We start from the raw sequence: 18,432 nt of genomic DNA on the forward strand, positions 1-18,432 counted from the left end.
GCTTAACCAACTGAGCCACCCAGGCGTCCCGAGACCCCTTTGCAATCAACTGTGAAGATGTGACTGAGCACTGGCCAATGAGATGTAATCAGAAGTCAGGTGTGTGCGTACCTTCTGAGAGGCTGTGCCCCTCCCTCTCTTCTTGCTCCCTCCCACTTCCTGCTGGCGGGATTGTGGATGTGACTGTTAAAAGCTTGAGCAGCCTTACTGACTTAAGACGGTGGAACCACAAGATAGAAGGAGTCGTCGTCCCTGTCACATCAGCTTTGGGCTGCCTGCTTCTGAACTTCCTTTACAATGATGGAGAAACATATTTCCATCACTGGCAAGGTTTCATTCCTTGCCAATGAACTTAGTGCCCACATGTTTAACTATGATTCCACTTATGTGAAAAATAGCAAACAAACCTATATATGTAGATCAAATAGATGGTTTTAACTTTGGTACAGAAACCCCCAAGACAATTTGCTTCCGGACTGAAGACATATTATCTTACATAACAATAAGTCCAGAGGTGGAGCGGCTTGATTCAGTGATGGGTAATTCAGTGACTTGACTTCATCATGAAGGATCTTTCTAGCTTGCCGTCCTCTTAATTAGATCCTGTAGCAACTGGGAAATGGGCCTATAGTTCCAGGCATCCCATCGATACATTACAATGACCAAGAGAAGGAAAAGGACGGTTTCTTCATGATGTAGCTCTGTTTATTTTCCAGCTCCTTTTTAAGAGAAAATAAACTTTTTTTTCTAGAACCTTCCTGCAAAACTTCCTTCACATCTTATTGGCCATAGCTGGGTTGTAAGTCCATCTTTAAACCAGTCTCTGGTTTACAGCAATTGAGATTTATTTTTGATCCCTTCAAAAAGAGAATAACCAAGCAAAATCGTGGCTCTTACAGTGTGAAAGAAAAGAAAGATGGGCAAATGTCTGCTATATATGTATATGGGCTGAAAAATCCATAAGGAGTCCTGAACTTTTCATGGTGGGAACCCCCGGGGGAGAGAAGTGGGACTGGGGGAGAAAGGAATTCAGTGGCAAATCCTAACGTTGCCTCTCCAGCGACTTTCCCCACTTCTCCTTTCTTCACAAAAGCCATTTTGTCAGGACAGCAAAGGGATGACTCATGACTGGCGCAAACCCACTGTGGCAACCTCTTTCCACAGAGTCTCTCTCAGCTCCGCTACAGCTAGTGGTGGTCATGAGACACAGTTTGGCCAGTGAGATATGAAGGGAAACCGCTGGGAGAAAGAATTCCCCTTCGGTAAAAAAAAACCCTCTTTCCGACCTTTCCCCTTCCATTCTTGCTTGGGATACAGGTGTGAAGATGTAATGTTTGGAGTTGTTGCAGCCATATGGTAACCATGAAAGAAATGCTGAGATAATTATGGAGATGCAGACCCAGTGTCCTGGCATTTTTAAGGCCTCCGGACATCTTGTTAGAAAATATCCTTATAAGGAGTTCTGTCCTGGGTAGCAGAGGGCAGCTTAGCAGATAAATGCATCTTTACTTTTTACCATATATTTTCTGTTGTTTTGATTTATTCTTATCATTAAGAGGCATTATTTTTGTAACTCAAAGTTCACTTTAAAAAATATACTACTTGGCATTGGGCACCTTTGGTATCCCAATAGGCTTGAAGAGTCACTCTTGGAAAGGAGGGGCGGGAGGAGTTAAACAAAGGGAACAAGCTGTTCCTTATAATTAAGTATGAGCTTCGTGGTCTGAGAGTTGACCTTGCAGATTGGGGGAATGGCTGAGAATACATTTCTCTATCACTGTTTGGGTTTAGACCAGAGGTTACAAACTGTGGGCCTCTGGTCAGAATCTGGTTGGTGGACATGTTTTGCTTATATTGCCCAGGATTTTTAAAAATTAAAATTAGCAATTAGAGGCGCCTGGGTGGCTCAGTCGTTAAGTGTCTGCTTTCAGCTCAGGTCATGATCCCAGGGTTCTGGGATCGAGCCCCTCATCAGGCTCCCTGCTCAGAGGGAAGCCTGCTTCTTCCTTTCCCACTCTCCCTGCTGTGTTCCCTCTCTCACTGTCTCTATCAAATAAATACATTAAATCTTTAAAAAAATTAAAAAGAACAAAATAAAATTAGCAATCAGTATTTAAGAATTAGGATACTTCACATACATATCTGGCTTGCTGGCTTTCTTGGAAAAACTGAAGTTTCAGGCAATGCTGGGTTCATTTTCAAGCTGCAAGTAATTGCCAGCTTCGATCTGTCGCTCCCTTTACACAAGGCAGGTCCTCCCCACAGACTGCAGACCTTGGTGCTCCCTAATGTCTGCTTCTCCAGTCAATTTCACTGATGTATATTACCTAGCTGACTCTGTGAGCATTTGTGTTAGTGACCCCTGGGTTTGGGGTTTAGAATTAAGGCACAATATGTAGTGGCTCAGTTGGTTGGACGACTGCCTTCGGCTCAGGTCATGATCCCGGAGTCCTGGGATCGAGTCCCGCATCAGGCTCCCAGCTCCACGGGGAGTCTGCTTCTCCCTCTGACCTTCTCCTCGCTCATGCTCTCTCTCACTGTCTCTCTATGTCAAATAAATAAATAAAATCTTAAAAAAAAAAAAAAGATTCAACAATTGCTTCCTAGGCAACTGGCCATGTACAAGGTATGTATCCTCGTTCACATAGGTGGGCACATCTTGAAGAAGGCTGGATTTCGAGAAGGCTGTTCTCTAGGCTGTTCTGTAAAACTAGAAGAGCTAAGGGCACCCTTAACTGCCCTGCTGCGTCACTTGGGGTCCTAACCCAGACTTCTGAAGATGCAGTGCTGGGGAAGAGGGGTAATTCTGAGGCAAGACCGCCATCTATGACTAAAGAGTAAGGTTTTCTGAAACCTTACTCTTTTGCCCAGTGGAGGTCTGAAGAAGCTGGTATTCCTGGATAGAAGCAGGAACCCGAGGAAGGGAGGCGAGGTCAGATTCTAGGAATGGTATTCTACTGCCCCCAACACCTCCCTAGGAGGGAAGCCCTTCAGGTTACAGTTTTCTCTATTTATTCACTGGACCAAGACTGAGTGTGTGTAATATGTGTGTGTTGGGGGAGAGCGCAGACCCAACCACTACCTTGCTATATCCTCCATTCTATCCTGCTGCGATAGGCAGAAAACCAGTTCCCCAAAACGTCCATATCCTATTCTCTGGAACCTGTGAATATGTTATGTTAGCAAAAGGAAATTAAGGTCACGGATGGAATTATTTGCTAATATGCTGATTTTATTATTTTTTAATTTTAAAAAGATTTTATTTATTTGACAGAGAGAGACAACAGCAAGAGAGAGAACACAAGCAGGGGGAGGGGGAGAGGGAATGCAGGGCTCCATGCCTGGACCCTGGGATCATGATCTAAGTCAAAGGCAGACGCTTAACCAACTGAGCCATCCAGGTGTCCCCCACGCTGACTTTAAAATAGGAAGTTATCCTGGTAAGGTCGCAGATAGAATTGTTTGCTAATCTGCTGACTTTAACCCAGGGAAATTATCCTGGATTATCCAGGTGAGCTGAATGTGACCACAAGGGTGGGGAGGGAGGCCGACGAGGGAGAATCAGAGGGATGGAACTAAGAGATGGACTTGGCCTGAAATTTGTTGGCTTTGATGATGGAGGGAGGGTCATGAATCAGGGAAGTGGTCAGCCTCTAGAAGCTGGGGAGGCCAGGAAACAGATTCTCCTCTAGAGCCTCCAGAGAAGAATGCAGCCTTGCTGACACCTTGATTTTAGCCCAGTGAGATCCACGTTGGACTTCTACCATAAAGAACCGTAAGAAGATAGATTTGTGCTGTGTTAGGACACTGCGTTTGCGGTGATTTCCTTACAGTAACAACAGGAAGTAAAGATACCGGGCCACTTGGAGGGGCCACGGGGAGGTGAGATCCCAGCTCAACCTCCAGACTTGCGAGGTGATTCCAGTCACTCCAGTCTTCAAGTTTCCCAGCTGCAGCCCCAGAGAGGGGCTGAACCCGCTCTGTCCTGCCCGAATTCCTGACTCACAAAACCTAGAAGCATAATAAAATGATTGTTTTTATGCCACTAAGCTTTGGGCTGGTTGGTGAGGCAGCCTAGTAACTGGAATGGCGACCTATCCTAACCTTGAACTTGAACCACATGGAACTGGGGAAAATTGCACACATTGCTGAGCCCAAAACTCCCATCCCATCATTAGTATTATTTTTAACTGAACCCTGGTTCGAACAGAAGGGAACACTGCTGAAATTGAAACTGAACAAGTATATTTTTTCAAGCTGTTGAACCAGATAGAATATTCAAATATTCTTGAGACAGAGAGAGTCAAGTAGAGAATTCTACCCTAATGCCTTCAACTCTGTATATTTTGATTTGCTTAAAGCCACATGGTCATGGCAGAATTGAGAGATTTTTAGTCTTTATAAAGCCGCCGGTTCTGACACTCTTTACTCTATTACCCTCCTTCAGAGCGCGCACCCTTTTCAAAGTTTGCCGAATTAAGGAGGCTTGAACCGCCCCTGGGAGATGGGAATTTCCCACCATCCAAGGACAAGCAGTGTCAGCCTGATCTTGATTACTTGGCTGGGGCGGGAGGGAAGAGACACGGATGGGGGAGGAGGGTCCCCAAGTGGAAGCTTCGTGCCCTTTGGCTGGGAAACTGGAACTTTCCATCAAGGCCAGTGATCCTCAGTATTCAAGCAGCCTGTCTGGGGTGTGTCGGATTCCAGGTGGCCCTCATCTCATCTGGATCCGGCTGACACACTTTGTGGCCCTCTCCCCCTGCAAGGAGAGGAGGGACTCTGAAGAGACTGGGGGCCCCTCGGGAGACATTCATCTTTCTAGAGCTTTATCATTTTTTCCATAACAGTACTCTCCCTTCAAGGTGGAAAGTCCCAGCTGGCGGTGAGGATACTGTCAATGTGCTTTTGTTTTCTGCCCTGTCCCCAGTCCAGGCAGTGGGGTGCTGGGCAAAGCCACCTCCTCTTTTATCCCAGCCTGCTCCGGACTTGCTGTCCTGACAGCCGGTGGAATGTAGGCAAGCCTTTAACAAACCACAGACCTCTAGACGTCCCTGGTTCAAACCCTGACTCTGCTATTTGCTAACTGTGCAGCCTTGGTGGGGTCCTGCACATTTCTGTGTTATGGTTCTCTATCCGAAAACTGGCAATGACCACTCTTGAGGATTTAATATCTGAAGAGCACTTAGGACAGCACCCAATACACCAGAAGAGTGATGCAATTGCTTTGCTGTTATTACATGCCTTTGGACAATTCATCTCCTTTCTCTGGGCCTCAGTTTCCCCAACTGTACAAGAAGAAAGCAGTTGCAACCTGACCCGAGTACAAGTCCTGGCAAACCTTTCTCGGGCAAATTTCTTGGGTTTTCTTAGCTTCGATCTGTTAATCGGCTCATCTGTTAAATGACACTTATTAAGTAGATGGGTGTGGTGATAATTAGATGAGAAAATGTGTACCAAGTATGTAGCCACGGGCCTAGCACATAGGAAGAGCTAAAACAGCATTTTTTTTTTTTTTAAATGGATGAGAAAGAGCTTTCTAAACTCTAATGGGCCATGTCCCTGGGAGGACTATTGTGGTTTTGTCATATGTTTTTCTAGCCATGCCTTAGTCACAGACTCCTGGCATTAGAGAGGTCAGGATTGGGAGGGCCATTTTACAGATCAGTTCATCAATCCATTCAACAGATATTTACTGATTGATTACCTACTATGAGCCAGGCACTGTTGTTGGTGCCGGGGAGAGAGCAACACTGAGGGCCCTACCTTCATGGGGCTTTTAGTCCTATGGGGGAGACAGGCAGTAAATGGGTGAGTTCATGAACATAGGATACAAGTTTACATTCAATCCCTTTATTTTACAGATAGAAAAACTGAGGCCCAAGAGGGGAAGAGATTTTCCTAAAGTCCTGTGGGGTAATAGCAGGGCAAAGACTTCTAAGCAAGTGTTCTCAGTCCCAGAATATCCTACCCTTAACAAGGCTGGTTTCTCCAAGGTCTTAAGATACGCTAGTGGGAATCAATATGTACTGAATCTTTCTAGACACAGGAACCGTTTTAAGTACGTTACACATCTTAAGTCATTTTTTTTTTTAATTTTAAAAGATTTTATTTATCCGAGAGAGAAAGAGCATGCACGTGAGGGGAGGGGCAGAGGGAGAGGGAGAAGTAGACTCCCCACTAAGCAGGGAACCAGACACGGGGCTTGATCCCAGGTCCTAGGGATCATGACCTGAGCAGAAGGCAGATGCCCAAACAACTGAGCCACCCAGGTGCCCCTTATTTTTATTTTTTAAAAGTTTTTATTTATTTATGAGAGAGCAAGCTAGCACAGGGAGAGAGGCAGGGAGGGTGAGAGGGAAAGGGAGAAGCAGACTCCCCACTAAGCAGGGACTCCAACCTGGGGCTAGATCCAAGGACCCTGAGATTATGACCTGAGCCAAAGGGGCAGGCACCTAAACTGACTGAGCCACGCAGGTGCCCAACATTTTAAGTCATTTAATCCTCACACTGACTCTGAGGGAGGGAATTGCCGTGAATCCTGTCTTATAGATGGAAAAGCTAAGAAACAGAGAGATGGAGCACTGAGCACAGACCCTCTGGTTCAGGGCCCATGACCTGCCTCAACCCCTGAGCTCTCCTGCCGTCCTGGCTGCATTGCTCTTCCTTCCCCTTGACCCTGGTCTGCGCTTTTTCCTTCTTTCTTTCCTCCCCTGCTACCCCCAGTCCTGGTCTCAAGGACTTCTTCCACACTCTGAGTGGCCTGGGGTAAGTGCCCCACCCCGGCTCTCAGTTTCCCCATTTGTAGACGTTGAGGATTGCACTGGATAATCCTCTGGCCCTTCCATGACTACCCTGATTTTCAGCCCCTTTATCAGTTTGTAATTATTTTATTCATCTGTTTCCCAGTCTGCTTTCCCCACCAGATTGGGGGGTGGGTGGCTCCAGGGAGAGCATCCTACTGCTTCCATTCCCATCTGTCTCCCTAGAGCCTGGCACTGTGCCCTGCACTTAGTAGGCCCTCAATAAATATTTGTGGATGAAGAAAGGAAGGGATGACAGCAATTACTTGCAGTTTTCTCCAAACCAGCTCCTGTGCTCTCTCCCTGGCCCCTCTTCCTTTCTCAGCCTGTGGGGCCCCCTCCCTCCCTGCCTCCCTCCCTCTCACCTCCCAGGGCCGACTCAGGCCCTCATCCGGCCTGCATTTTTCCGGGTTTGATATCATTTTTTCCACTCCCCGGCTGCTGCCGGCTGCCTCTGCCAACTTTCCACAACCATAGCCCCTCCCCCACGACTGCAGGCCAGGGACAGCTTGGGGTGGGGGAAGACCTCCCCTCCTCCTCCCTTCCCCAAACTGGAGTTTGGATGGGTAAATAATGCCAGCAGTGCCCAGGTGGCAAGCCTGGGGGCTTGAGGACAGAGGGTATGGCCCATCTGCCCAGGCTCCCGTCTTGTTTGGCACCGTGTTCCTGGTGGCTGAGGCATGTGGGCGGACAGCTGGTTGGGGGCAGGGGTGTCAGGCCTCAGGGACATGATGGTCCAAACCATTTGCATCTTGTTCTCTCAAAGCAGTGACACCCCTTTTCCCCTTCAGCTGGAAACTCCTGACCTGACCCCTAAGGCCCAGCCCGAGCCTCACAGCCCCAGCCAGGCCAGATGCCTCACTACCTCGTACTTCCTGCGCAGACAAAGGAGGAGGCTGGGCCCTGGGGTCCAGTCCTCACTCTCACTGGCTGGGTGACCGTGGGATGCTCATTTCCCTTCGATGGGCTTCAGTTTTCACATCAGAAAAATGAGTGAGAGGGGTGAAATGGGGTGGCTGTCTTGGAGATTAGTGGATTGAGTTTCATGGGGTTAGCATTCCCCTCTGTTTTAAATTACAAGCAAACCTGTGTTTGAAAGTTCATTTCCCTGGAATTCTATAGCTTTTTGTCACATTCTCTGAGAGGACTGTGGATAGGGCACAGACTCCAGCCTGACAAGCTGGGGCTGGAATCCTGACAACTTCCCTTATAGTAGCTCTATGATCTTGAGTATGAACCTTCACCATCCTGTGCCTCTAATTTTCTAATTAATACACAGGGTTTGTGAAGACTAGTTTCTAGTTGTGACAGCTTAAACCACAGCTCCTAACAAACAAGAGCTACTCTAATGTGAGGATGAATGCTGAGATTCCTTCCAAATAAGATTTTATGAACCTATAATCTAAGAAATGGGTTGATGAAAAGAATAGGAGGCCATCACACTGAATTGTGGTTGTCTGTGCACCACTGGGTCTCCCACAAAGACCGGCGTCAGGGGCCATGCCCAGTGGTTGGGAGAAGGGCCTGAACATGCAACCCGTCCAGTGATTTGATTGACTGACCTTGAATCCAGGTCAGCAGGCTAACCCAGTCTGCAGCCAGTGTAGATGGGACAGTGGGACGTGGAGATGCCTGGAAGAGCCCAAAAGAAGAGGTCTGGGCATTCAGATTGGATACCCTTCTGGTCTGGTTTATTGTGGGGAGTTGGCCAGAGCCCAGGCACAAAGATTTTTACAAAAAGGCTTGCGGCGCATAAAAACAAAAACAAAAACCTACTCTGTGTCCACTTTGAGGCTTCGGTCCCATAGTCTGTCCACTGCTTCCCGGGGCGGAGGGGTGCCTGAAGCTGCGGCTAGGGGAGATGCTCCAGCCCTCGGGGCAGCGGGCAGGCACCGCCCACTGTGCAGACTCCAGGCAATTACGTCGTGGCCCCTCAATGGCATCGGTGGAGCTCAGATTGCGGCCCAATGTTCCGCTAGCTCTGGGGGCGAGGGGCACGCGGCTTCAGAGCACCGCCAGGTTGTGGCAAGACTTGGAGCGGGCCTTGAGTGCCCGACGGCTGGCGCTGCGGGCCGTCAGGCGGGCCAGGAAGCGACGAGCCCGCTGGCCCAGGCTCGCCCGCCTTCTGGGGGCTGATGTCTCGGGGGCCGCGCTGTCCCGGCGGCGCAAGCGCAATTGGCGCACCACGCCCTCGAAGAGCTCGGCCACGTTGTGCTGCAGCGTGGCCGATGTCTCGATGAATTTGCAGTCGAACACCACTGCGCAGGCGCGGCCCTCTGAGGGGCGGGGTCAGGCGGGCCAGGTAGAGGGGGACATAAAGGTAGGAAGAGTTGTGTTTAGTCTCAAGCTAAGCGCTTTTTCTTTTGGTCCTACCATGTGCTGGGTCCCAGGGGAGTCAGAGATAAATGAGACCTGGCTCTGAGGAGTTAGTTCACAGGCTAGTAACTGATACTGGGAGCAGAATGAGGCTGGGAAGACAGGCTGGGAAGGGGCTTGAAGGCCAGGTAAGGGGTCTGAGTTGTGCATCAGGGTTATCTGGGGGAGCTTGTTAAAATGCAGATTCCTGAGCCCACCGGCAAAGATCTGATTCGGTAGGTTTGGGACGAGGTCGGTGAACCAGAGTTTCAACAAAATCTCCTGAGGATTATGCTGGGGAGTTTGGGGCTGTCTGCTCACAAAGCATATGGTCTTCCATCTTCAGAAAGCCATTAGGCTGGGAGACAGGGGCCTGGGTTCTAGTCCTTAGATGCTGGTGACCCCATGGAACTGGCTTATATGCTCTGGCTCTCAGTTTCCTTCATTTTTAGATTTTGCCCTGCAAGAAGGGCCATTTTGAGATCTTTCTGGGGTCCCATACAATATTATGAAACGTATTGAAATATTCCCTACCCCACTTTGAGTACAAATTATCTGTAACTAAACGTTTTGGTTTGTAGTTGTCAGCTGCCACAATATTGTATATTGTAGGTGATTAAAGTTTTGTGAAATTTTAATTTGCAACTTTCTCACGGTGTTTTGGAGCTAATAATTGTTTCAGACCCCAGATGTAAGCCTTTGGAGAGCTTATAGGGCATGGGAGAACCATAGGGGAATTTTTTTTTCCCCCCATAAAGGAATTTTTAGGCAAATTAGTGACTAAAGCAAAGGAGTGACAATGTCAGATATGGTTTTAGAAAACTCTTGACAGCTGGCAAGGAGAAAGGATTGAATGGGGAGAGAGAAGTACAGGGGCTGACCCAGGCTAAGGTGGAGATGCCAGGATGCGGCAGAGATTGTGAGCACAGGGGGAAGCGAACGAGGGGTTAAGGGTGGTAGACCTGACAGGATTTGGAGGCTGGTTTGGGGGAGTGGGAGAGGAAGCAAGAATAGTTCTTAGCTTTCAGGCTTAGGCATGTAGATGCGTGATGGGGGCGAGGGTGGGGTGACAGTCCCTGAGATGGAGGGCACAGGAGGAGGAGCAGTGACAGGAGATTGAGAGGAAGCTGGGGAAGGAGGGTGGAGTGGAGGGCTCACCTTCCACGGAGACTTCCCGGCAGCGTGCCAGGTCAGCCTTGTTGCCCACCAGGATGATGGGCACGTGGTCTGCTTGATGTGTGCGCCGCAGCTGAATGCGGAGCTCAGAGGCACTCTCGAAGCTGCCTCTATCCGCGATGGAGTACACAATGACATAGGCGCTGCCCACCTCCAGGCACGAATCCTGGCTCCAGCTTTCATCCTGCAACAGAGCGACCCCAGGCCCGTTCTCCAAGCGTACCTACCTCTCAGGCAGAGGGCCCTCGCTGAGAAAGGTGGGGCTGGAATGGTCTGATGGGGGCGCTGGGGCTGAGGTTTTACTCTGGACAGGTCTGGGGGACAAATTCTGCCATTATTCTGTGTCATCTTGGGTAAACCACTAGACCTCTCTGAACCTTGGTTTCTCTGTATGGAAAGCTGGACTAATAATACCTCACTACATTTTCTCATTCATTGATTGCTTCTGGAGGCCGGGCACTGGAGTCAAAAGATTTCTTGGTTCCCCTTCCCGCTAAGGAGGGTTCAGCTCTTCTGTCTGGTTTCTGAGAAGGGTTCAGCCTTGCTAGACAGTTCTTGTGGCCTTCTGCAGTCCAATTAAGAGATAAAGTGGGGGTGCCTGGGTGGCTCGGTGGGTTAAGCATCTGACTCTTTTTTTTTTTTTTAAAGATTTTATTTATTTATTTGACAGAGAGAGATCACAAGTAGGAAGAGAGGCAGGCAGAGAGAGAGGAGGAAGCAGGCTCCCTGCTGGCAGAGAGCCTGATGCGGGACTCGATCCCAGGACCCTGAGATCATGACCTGAGCCGAAGGCAGCGGCTTAACCCACTGAGCCACCCAGGTGCCCCAAGCATCTGACTCTTGATTTTGGCTCAGGTCATGGTCTCGGGGTTATGGGGTCAAGGCACACATTAGGCTTCATGCTCAGTGTGGAGTCTGCTTGAGATTGTTCCTCCCTTTCCCTCTGCCCCTCCCCCACTCACTACGTCTCTAAATGAATAAACAAATAAATAACCAAACAAAATCTTTTAAAAAGAGAGGCAAAAGGAAGGGAGAGAAGTGAGAAGGGAGGCTGATTTCAAGGGGAGGCATTTTCCAGGCCAGTGTTGAAGAGAGAAGTGGAGGAGCAACTGTGGAATGTAAGGGAAGGGGTGGGAGAGGCAGGTTTTTTTTTTTTTTTTTTTTTCTGTTAAGATTTTATTTATTTATTTGACACAGAGAGAGGCAGAGAAAGCAGGAACATAAGCAGGGGGAGGGGAAGACAGAGAAGCAGGTTTCCCAATGAGCAGGGACTCAATCCCAGGACGCTGGGATCATGACCTGAGCCAAAGGCAGGCACTTAATGACTGAGCCACCCAGGTGCCCCAAGGTGGAGTATTTAAGAAGCAGAATCCTTGCAAGTTCTTTGACAAGGAAGGGGAGAAATGGAGCAATTTTGATATGCTGTTTTGGGTGGCAGTCTTTTGTCAGGGACAGCATGCTGAGACTGGACCAGCTGGGTGACAACTTTACAAGTGTTTAGTAAGACACCGTTCCTATCTTCCAAAAGCTCACGGGCTGGAAGGGAGGCCCTAGAAGTCAAGAATTTTGATGCCCTGTGATAAGTTGCATTAAGAGGCAGGAGCACGTGGCTGGAGGAGCCATGGGGGATGAGGGGAGGAGGTCAGAAGAACTCAACCTGGTACAGTGTGGGGAGGGCATAAGAGTGGACCTGGGGAGTAGGGTTTGAGGCAATGAACAGGAGAGGACAGTAGACCAGGGGTAGGAAATATCGAGTGTGGCAGAGGCACTGTTTTTGAGGGGGCAAGAAGCCAGAAGAATTTTCTGATAACCCAGTAAGATGGTTGAGTAGGAAAGCATCAGATCAATGGTCAACACACTGTCAAAGAGATTAAGCTCTCCACAGCCTGGCTGACCCTTCCCCAGGCCAAATAACCATGGGCTGAGTCAGATGGATGGGAGTTCTTTATCTTACGATGTGAGTGAGATGTGAGTTCTTTATCTTACTATCTTACAGGTGCCTTCCTCCCTCTGGGTCTTTCTCCCTATCTGTAGTTTCCTTATCTGTAGGGTTTCCCTATCTGTAGGGTTTCCCTATCTGTAGAAGGAAAGTGTGTGGCTTAAGCATTCATTGATTCATTGCACAAATGTTTATGAAGGATTTGCTATGTGTTAGGATCACAGAAGCCCACTGGAACATGGATCTGTGGGTAGAAGTCTGGGGGGGGTGATTAGAAATATAGGTTACAGGACCCCATTTTTGTAGGTTCTTATTCATTAGGTCTGGGGTGAGACCTGAGAATTTAATTTTTTAAAAAGGTCATTTATTTATTTATTTGAGAGAGAGAGAAAGTGAGGGAGCATGCGAGTTGGGGGGAGGAGGAGCACAGGGAGAGGGAGAGAAAGAATCTCAAGCAGCTCCCCGCTGAGCCTAAAGCCCTATGCGGGGCTCCATCTCACATCCCATGAGATCGTGACCTGAGCCAAAATCAAGAGTCTGGCGCTTAACCGACTGAGTCACCCAGGTGCCCCAGATATTTGATTTTTTTTATATTCTCCAGGTGACCCTGATGGTCAGGCCAGCTAGGGGACTACTGCATAAGCCAAAGGTCCACCCAATTCTGGCAGATCCTGCCTCTCTCTCTCTCTCTCTCTCTTTTTTTTTTAAAGATTTTATTTATTTATTTGACAGAGAGAGAGAGAGAGCGAGAGAGGGAACACAGCAGGGGGAGTGGGAGAGGGAGAATCAGGCTTTCCACTGAGCAGGGAGCCCGATGTGGGGCTCGATCCCAGGACCCTGGGATCATGATCTGAGCCGAAGGCAGACGCTTAATGACTGAGCCACCAGACACCCCAAGATCCTGCCTCTCTGACACCAAAGGGGACCATCTGTCGAAAGGATGGATGCTTATTCTGGTGGCACCACTACTGCACGGACCCTCTACGGAAATTGCCTCCACCATCACCAGTCAGGGAAATTGGTTCAGTTTCCCCATTTTGCTTGTAGGAAGTCCAAGGGCCAAAGGAGAAGAGAAAACATTCTCAAGTTCATAAAGCCTGCTGGGCACAGAATTCCAGTTCCAGTACTTTTCCTCCCTGGTCTCCCAAATTAGACTCCCAGGCTGATCACTTTCCTTAATTCACTGGACTCTGCCCACTGGATTTTCAACTGCATTCAAAAAGTGACCCCCTCGCCCCTCACCAGTCTGTGACCTCCATAATGCCAAGCGACATGTCTGTCCTACTCACTGCTGGGTTTTCAGTGTCCTGGCCCATGATTCATACTCAGCCAGTGTTTCTTGGTGAATGAATGAGTGAAGGACTAAAACCCTAGCTGAAGGCTCAGAAGGTGATGTACCCAGAGGGGATGGAGAGGGACAGTCCTGGTGCATAAGAGTACAGGCTCGGGGGCATATAGATCTGGGTTCGAATCTCACTTGCTCTCTGAGCTTTGATTTCCTCATCAGCAGGATGGGATCAGAATACTCACCTATTGTATTTGTTTTGACTGAACATCTTAATAACATCCAGCGCTTAGCACAGGGGCTGACACTTGGAGGGTGTACTCCATAAATGTCAGCTGCTGCTAGGAGGACCATCATCATCGTTATCATGCTCATTTGGAGCTGGGTGTCCTTTTATCCTCGTGGAAAGGAATCAGACACTTAGCATCTTTCCTATCCTTCCCGCCTATCACTGGAGCTCTCAGCCATTCTTGTCAATCACCGGACAGTGCCCTCCTAAGCCCCACCCTATAGGCGTGGCCTCCCAGCAAGTTAGGGGCGGGGCCTACCCTTTATGGAGATAGGCTCCCAGGTGATTTTTGTATCTTTCTCTCTGCTTGGTTGTATTTCTTCAAAGTTCTACAATAAGCATGTATTATCTGCATAGCAAGACAAAGAAAAACTCAAACAAGGTAAGAAAAGAGTAACAGGGCGCCTGGGTGGCTCAGTGGGTTAAGCTGCTGCCTTCGGCTCAGGTCATGATCTCAGAGTCCTGGGATCGAGTCCCGCGTCGGGCTCTCTGCTCAGCGGGGAGCTTGCTTCCCTCTCTCTCTCTCTGCCTGCCTCTCTGCCTACTTGTGATTTCTCTCTGTCAAATAAATAAATAAAATCTTTAAAAAAAAAAAAAAAAAAGAAAAGAGTAACAAGGGGCATATCCCTGCCTGTTGTTTTCTTCCTACTCCGGAACCCGGTAGGGGAGGACATCCTTTGGTTTCCTTTTTTTTTTTTTTTTTTAAAGATTTTATTTATCCATTTGACAGAGAGAGATCACAAGCAGACAGAGAGGCAGGCAGAGAGGGAGATAGAGGGAAGCAGGCTCCCTGCTGAGCAGAGAGCCCGATGCGGGACTCGATCCCAGGACCCCGAGATCATGACCTGAGCCGAAGGCAGTGGCTTAACCCACTGAGCCACCCAGGCGCCCTTTTGGTTTCCTTCTTTACTAGCTACCAAGTTATGAGGAATAAGAATGATCATAATTTACATTTCTTCACCTATGTTCAGCATTGCTGCATGCTCCAAACTGTGGTCACCGCTGTGAAATTGGTTAAGAACTTTAAAAAAAAAAACCAGCTGGTAAGGAAGGCAGGAATGATTAACCCATTTATCAGGTGGGAAAACTGAGGGTGGTGAGTCAGTTGCACAAAGTCACACGACTGGTAAGGAAGAGAAAGGTGTGGGGGGTTACCTTTAGGCATTTTGGTGCTAAACGCAGTGTTCCTCTGCACCGTGCGTGTAGGGGGGCAGTGGGATGAGGGTGCTGAAGACGAGATGGAGGTGTTTGCACCTCCTGGGATAGCTGCAGAGGGGGTCAGTGGAGTGAGAAAAGGACTTGGGGTCATGAGGTTCTTCTGCCTTTGCTGCAAAGGCCGCTTGGAAGCTGTGGGTTTTGGGGGCTGCTGAGGATGGCCTCGCCCTGTCCCTGCTGTTTCGTGTCCTAGGAGGGGACAGGAGTCTGGTACCAAGCTCAGCATCCCTCCCTCCAAGTCCTGCTTACTGTGCCATACCCGTTTCTCAGCCTCCCAGGTGTCCATGACCACGAGTGTGGTATCCTCTCCATCCACCGTGAGGGTCCTCTCGTACACATCTTCTGCAATCGAGGAAAGAGCCAGATCTGAGGAAAGAGCCAGGTGTGGCCCCTCTAGTTCCCTATCTGGTTACAGTGCCCCCCCCCCAACTTGTGCTCCACACTTGCTTGCTCCACACTTGTCTCTCCTGATAGGTCAAGAAGCTCCACGAGGAGCCCATGTCTCCCCAGCTCCCAGCATCATATCTGGCGTGTAGTAGGGGCTGAGAAAGCTTTTGCCAGTTTGGTTGATTGATGAGCATGGGATGGTGGGGTTAAAGCTGGGCTGGGAATTCTCCCAGTCTCTCTCTGTCCCTAACTTAGTGTATGCTTTGGGCAGGTCACATTACCCTCTTCAGGCCTCAGTCTCCCCATTTGTCACACCTACAGGTAAATATGTACACCTCTCATCTAGGGCTCTCACACTCAGAGGGGTCAAGGCTAGAGAAGGGGCCTGGCCAGAGTGTCCCCACTTTCTTTTTGCTTTTAACCAACCTCCCTCTGCTCTCAGCCTGTGTCCTCTCAGCTGGTCCTGTAGGAACCCTTCTTCATTTCTTCTGTCCTGTCTCTGTCTCCCCTCATCCTGGGGTCCCTGACCCTCTCTGCTCACTGCATCTCTTCGGAATAAGGGAACCTGGGGAGTCTCCATTTGGGGCAGGATCTTAGTTTTGCTGTAGGTTGTAGTAGCTTTGGATTGTTGTCTGTGGGGCTAGGAAGATCTGTGAGTCAGTGGAAGTTAGGGCTGGGAGTTTCTGAGTGGGGTGCAAGCCTGCCATTTCTTTCCATCTGAGATTCATGGAACTCAGAATTGCTTCCCTTATGACATGGAAATTAATCATATACCTCATCCATGAGAAATGGGCAACCTTCTGACTATTCAAGGCATTTCCCTCCTATGGACCATTGTGCGGACTGTGCACTGCACTGTCTTGTGGTGGTGTGTGTGGGGACCATTCACTGCATAGTCTATGTGAATGATGCCCTTTCAAGTTGAGCTGTGCGTGAGTTGCACAACTCTTCTCGGCAGCCCTCTGACCCTGACGACAGGCCTTTCACTCCTTTGGCCACATCCCAACCCAGCCCACAGGGTCCCTACCTCCCAGCTGTTCATGGAGGTCCCGCTCTTGCTTCCCGGCAAAGAGGCTGGCCAGGCTGGTCTTCCCTACGCCAGGGTCTCCAAGCAGTACCACGCGGTAGAGGGCCTCCCAGGAGCCTTCGGAGTCACTGGATTCAGAGGACCAACCATTGGGGGCAGGCGAAGGTTGTCGGGTGGGAGGATTGAGGGAGGCTGACTGGCCCAGCCGGGGATGCTGGGATTTTGTGGAAGGTGCTGCACACAGGAGGCCAGGCTGGTGGCCCCGGGGGGACAGGGTCAGTGGCGTGCTGGCTCGCCGACGCAGGGGGGTCTTTGTGTCTTGCTGGGTGTTTAGTGTCATCCTTGGGTGGAAGGGGCTTTTTTCCTTCCTTCCTTCCTTCTGTAAGCAAGAAGCAAGAATGGTAGTGAACCAGGCACTGCAGGGTCCAGATGAGCTCCCCAGAGGACTTCCTCCAAACCTTCTCTTGTTCAAATGACAGGAGGAGGAGCCTCGGCTACTTGGGGTGGGGGCTTCCTGGCTTTGGGGCCAGAGTAAACCTGGGTCAGGCTGGGACATATGGGTGTGCAAGCTACGAGCACACGCTTGCACACCCACAGGTCACTTCCTACGCCTTGAGGATGACCCCAAGCCCCAGGACACACAGACGGAGACAGACAGAGGGGCAGCAGCGAGGTGGCATGCCCACACAAGCACGCACACACCCGTGTACACAGACATGCCCCTCGCATTTGGAACATGGGACCTACGTTCCGAAAGTCGCCTTAATTGCCCGGTCCTCCCCTTCCCCACAGTTCTCTTCTCCAAGGTTCAGATCGGGGTTGGAGGGCTGAGGGCCCCTGGGGGGTTCCCTTCCGCTGCCCCATCTCCTGAGGGCTGAGCTGAGGAAGAGGCAGGATGGAGTGGGTTGGTATTCCGAAGGGCGAAGGGCGAGGGGAGTCTGGGGGTTCCCTCGGCTGTAACCCGAGCGCCCTGGTGCCATGGGAACGGCGTGTTCGGCCCGCCCCCTACGTGAAAAATTCAGGAGAGGCTGGCGCGACGGCCTCCAGCGGCTGTTGAGGGGTGGGGGTTTCGAGGCTGCGGGGACCCAGTTTTGGTGATAGGACAGGGTCCTGGAGAGAGGCGGGGAAGGGACCTACAGGGCCCGGGGCGCATGTGCCATTCCTGGAGTCTGAGTCCGAGCTTCCCCCGCCCCGGGTCCTGGGTGCGAGTCCCCTGATCCCGGGAGGGCTCCTTGTCCAACCCACCAGGCTCTCCAACCCACCAGGCCCCAGGCCGGAGGACCCTTACCCCGGGACGTGGGTTCGAGGCCTCCCTCGCCCCTACCTGCGCCGCAGAGCCTCCCCCCGCCCTCCGCCCCCCAGTCAGACGCCTGGAGAACTCCGCTCCAACTTGACTAAGTTGGCGGCGGGCTGCGCGGGCCTTTACCTCGCGTGGGGAGGGGTCCAGGGTCCCCGGCTGCCGCAGCTGCCGGGTGCTGCCGGCTGCACCACCGCCTCGGCGCGCAGCCCCTCGGGCCGGTCCCGCCCAGCCGCCGGGGCCGGAGGAGGAGCCGCGACCCCGCCCCGTCCAGCCCCGCCCCGTCAGGGCAGCCCTGGGGTCCCCGCCCCGAGGCCTCCGCCGCCCAACGACTTCTCGACTTTCCGCAGAGCTCAGTTGACCCACTGCTGCAAGGCTTTCTCCTGGGGTGGTGGTGGCAGTGTCGGGCTGGGGGGCGAGAGAGAGGAAAGAAGGGATTTCTAAATTCCTGGGTGTGGACCCCCTCTGTACCCACGCCAGCGACGGGGCGCGCCAACTTTAGCCCTCGCAGAATCTACCTGGGGAGCTTGTTGAATGTTGATTCTGAGGTCTCACCCTTCAGGAGAGGTGGGTTCAGCCCGTTCTGGGGGAATCTGCATATTAAACAATTGCATATTCAGGAATCTGCTTATTAAACAAATACCCAGTGATCTTGCAGAGTT

At 50.6% G+C, this 18,432-nt stretch overlaps 1 protein-coding gene across 3 annotated transcripts; it reads right to left on the reverse strand.

Moving 5' to 3' along the window:
• Positions 1-3,334: 3,334 nt before the first annotated feature.
• REM1 (RRAD and GEM like GTPase 1) lies at positions 3,335-17,970 on the reverse strand. Of its 3 annotated transcripts, none has more exons than XM_044263293.1 (5): positions 17,900-17,970; positions 16,474-16,852; positions 15,319-15,425; positions 10,314-10,515; positions 3,335-4,011 (listed from the first exon to the last, which is right to left on the reverse strand). In XM_044263293.1, the coding sequence occupies exons 2-5, from the start codon at positions 16,811-16,813 to the stop codon at positions 3,938-3,940; spliced, it is 723 nt and encodes a 240-aa protein (XP_044119228.1). In that variant the 5' UTR covers positions 16,814-16,852; positions 17,900-17,970; the 3' UTR covers positions 3,335-3,937. The 3 variants fall into 3 exon arrangements, with proteins under 3 accessions (XP_044119228.1, XP_044119227.1, XP_044119226.1); XM_044263292.1 differs by lacking the exon at positions 3,335-4,011 and adding an exon at positions 8,470-9,076 and having other exon boundaries at positions 15,319-15,401; XM_044263291.1 differs by lacking the exon at positions 3,335-4,011 and adding an exon at positions 8,470-9,076.
• Positions 17,971-18,432: the final 462 nt, after the last annotated feature.

The sequence above is a fragment of the Neovison vison genome, chromosome 8 (genome assembly GCF_020171115.1).
Source record: "Neovison vison isolate M4711 chromosome 8, ASM_NN_V1, whole genome shotgun sequence".
NCBI lineage: Eukaryota > Metazoa > Chordata > Mammalia > Carnivora > Mustelidae > Neogale > Neogale vison.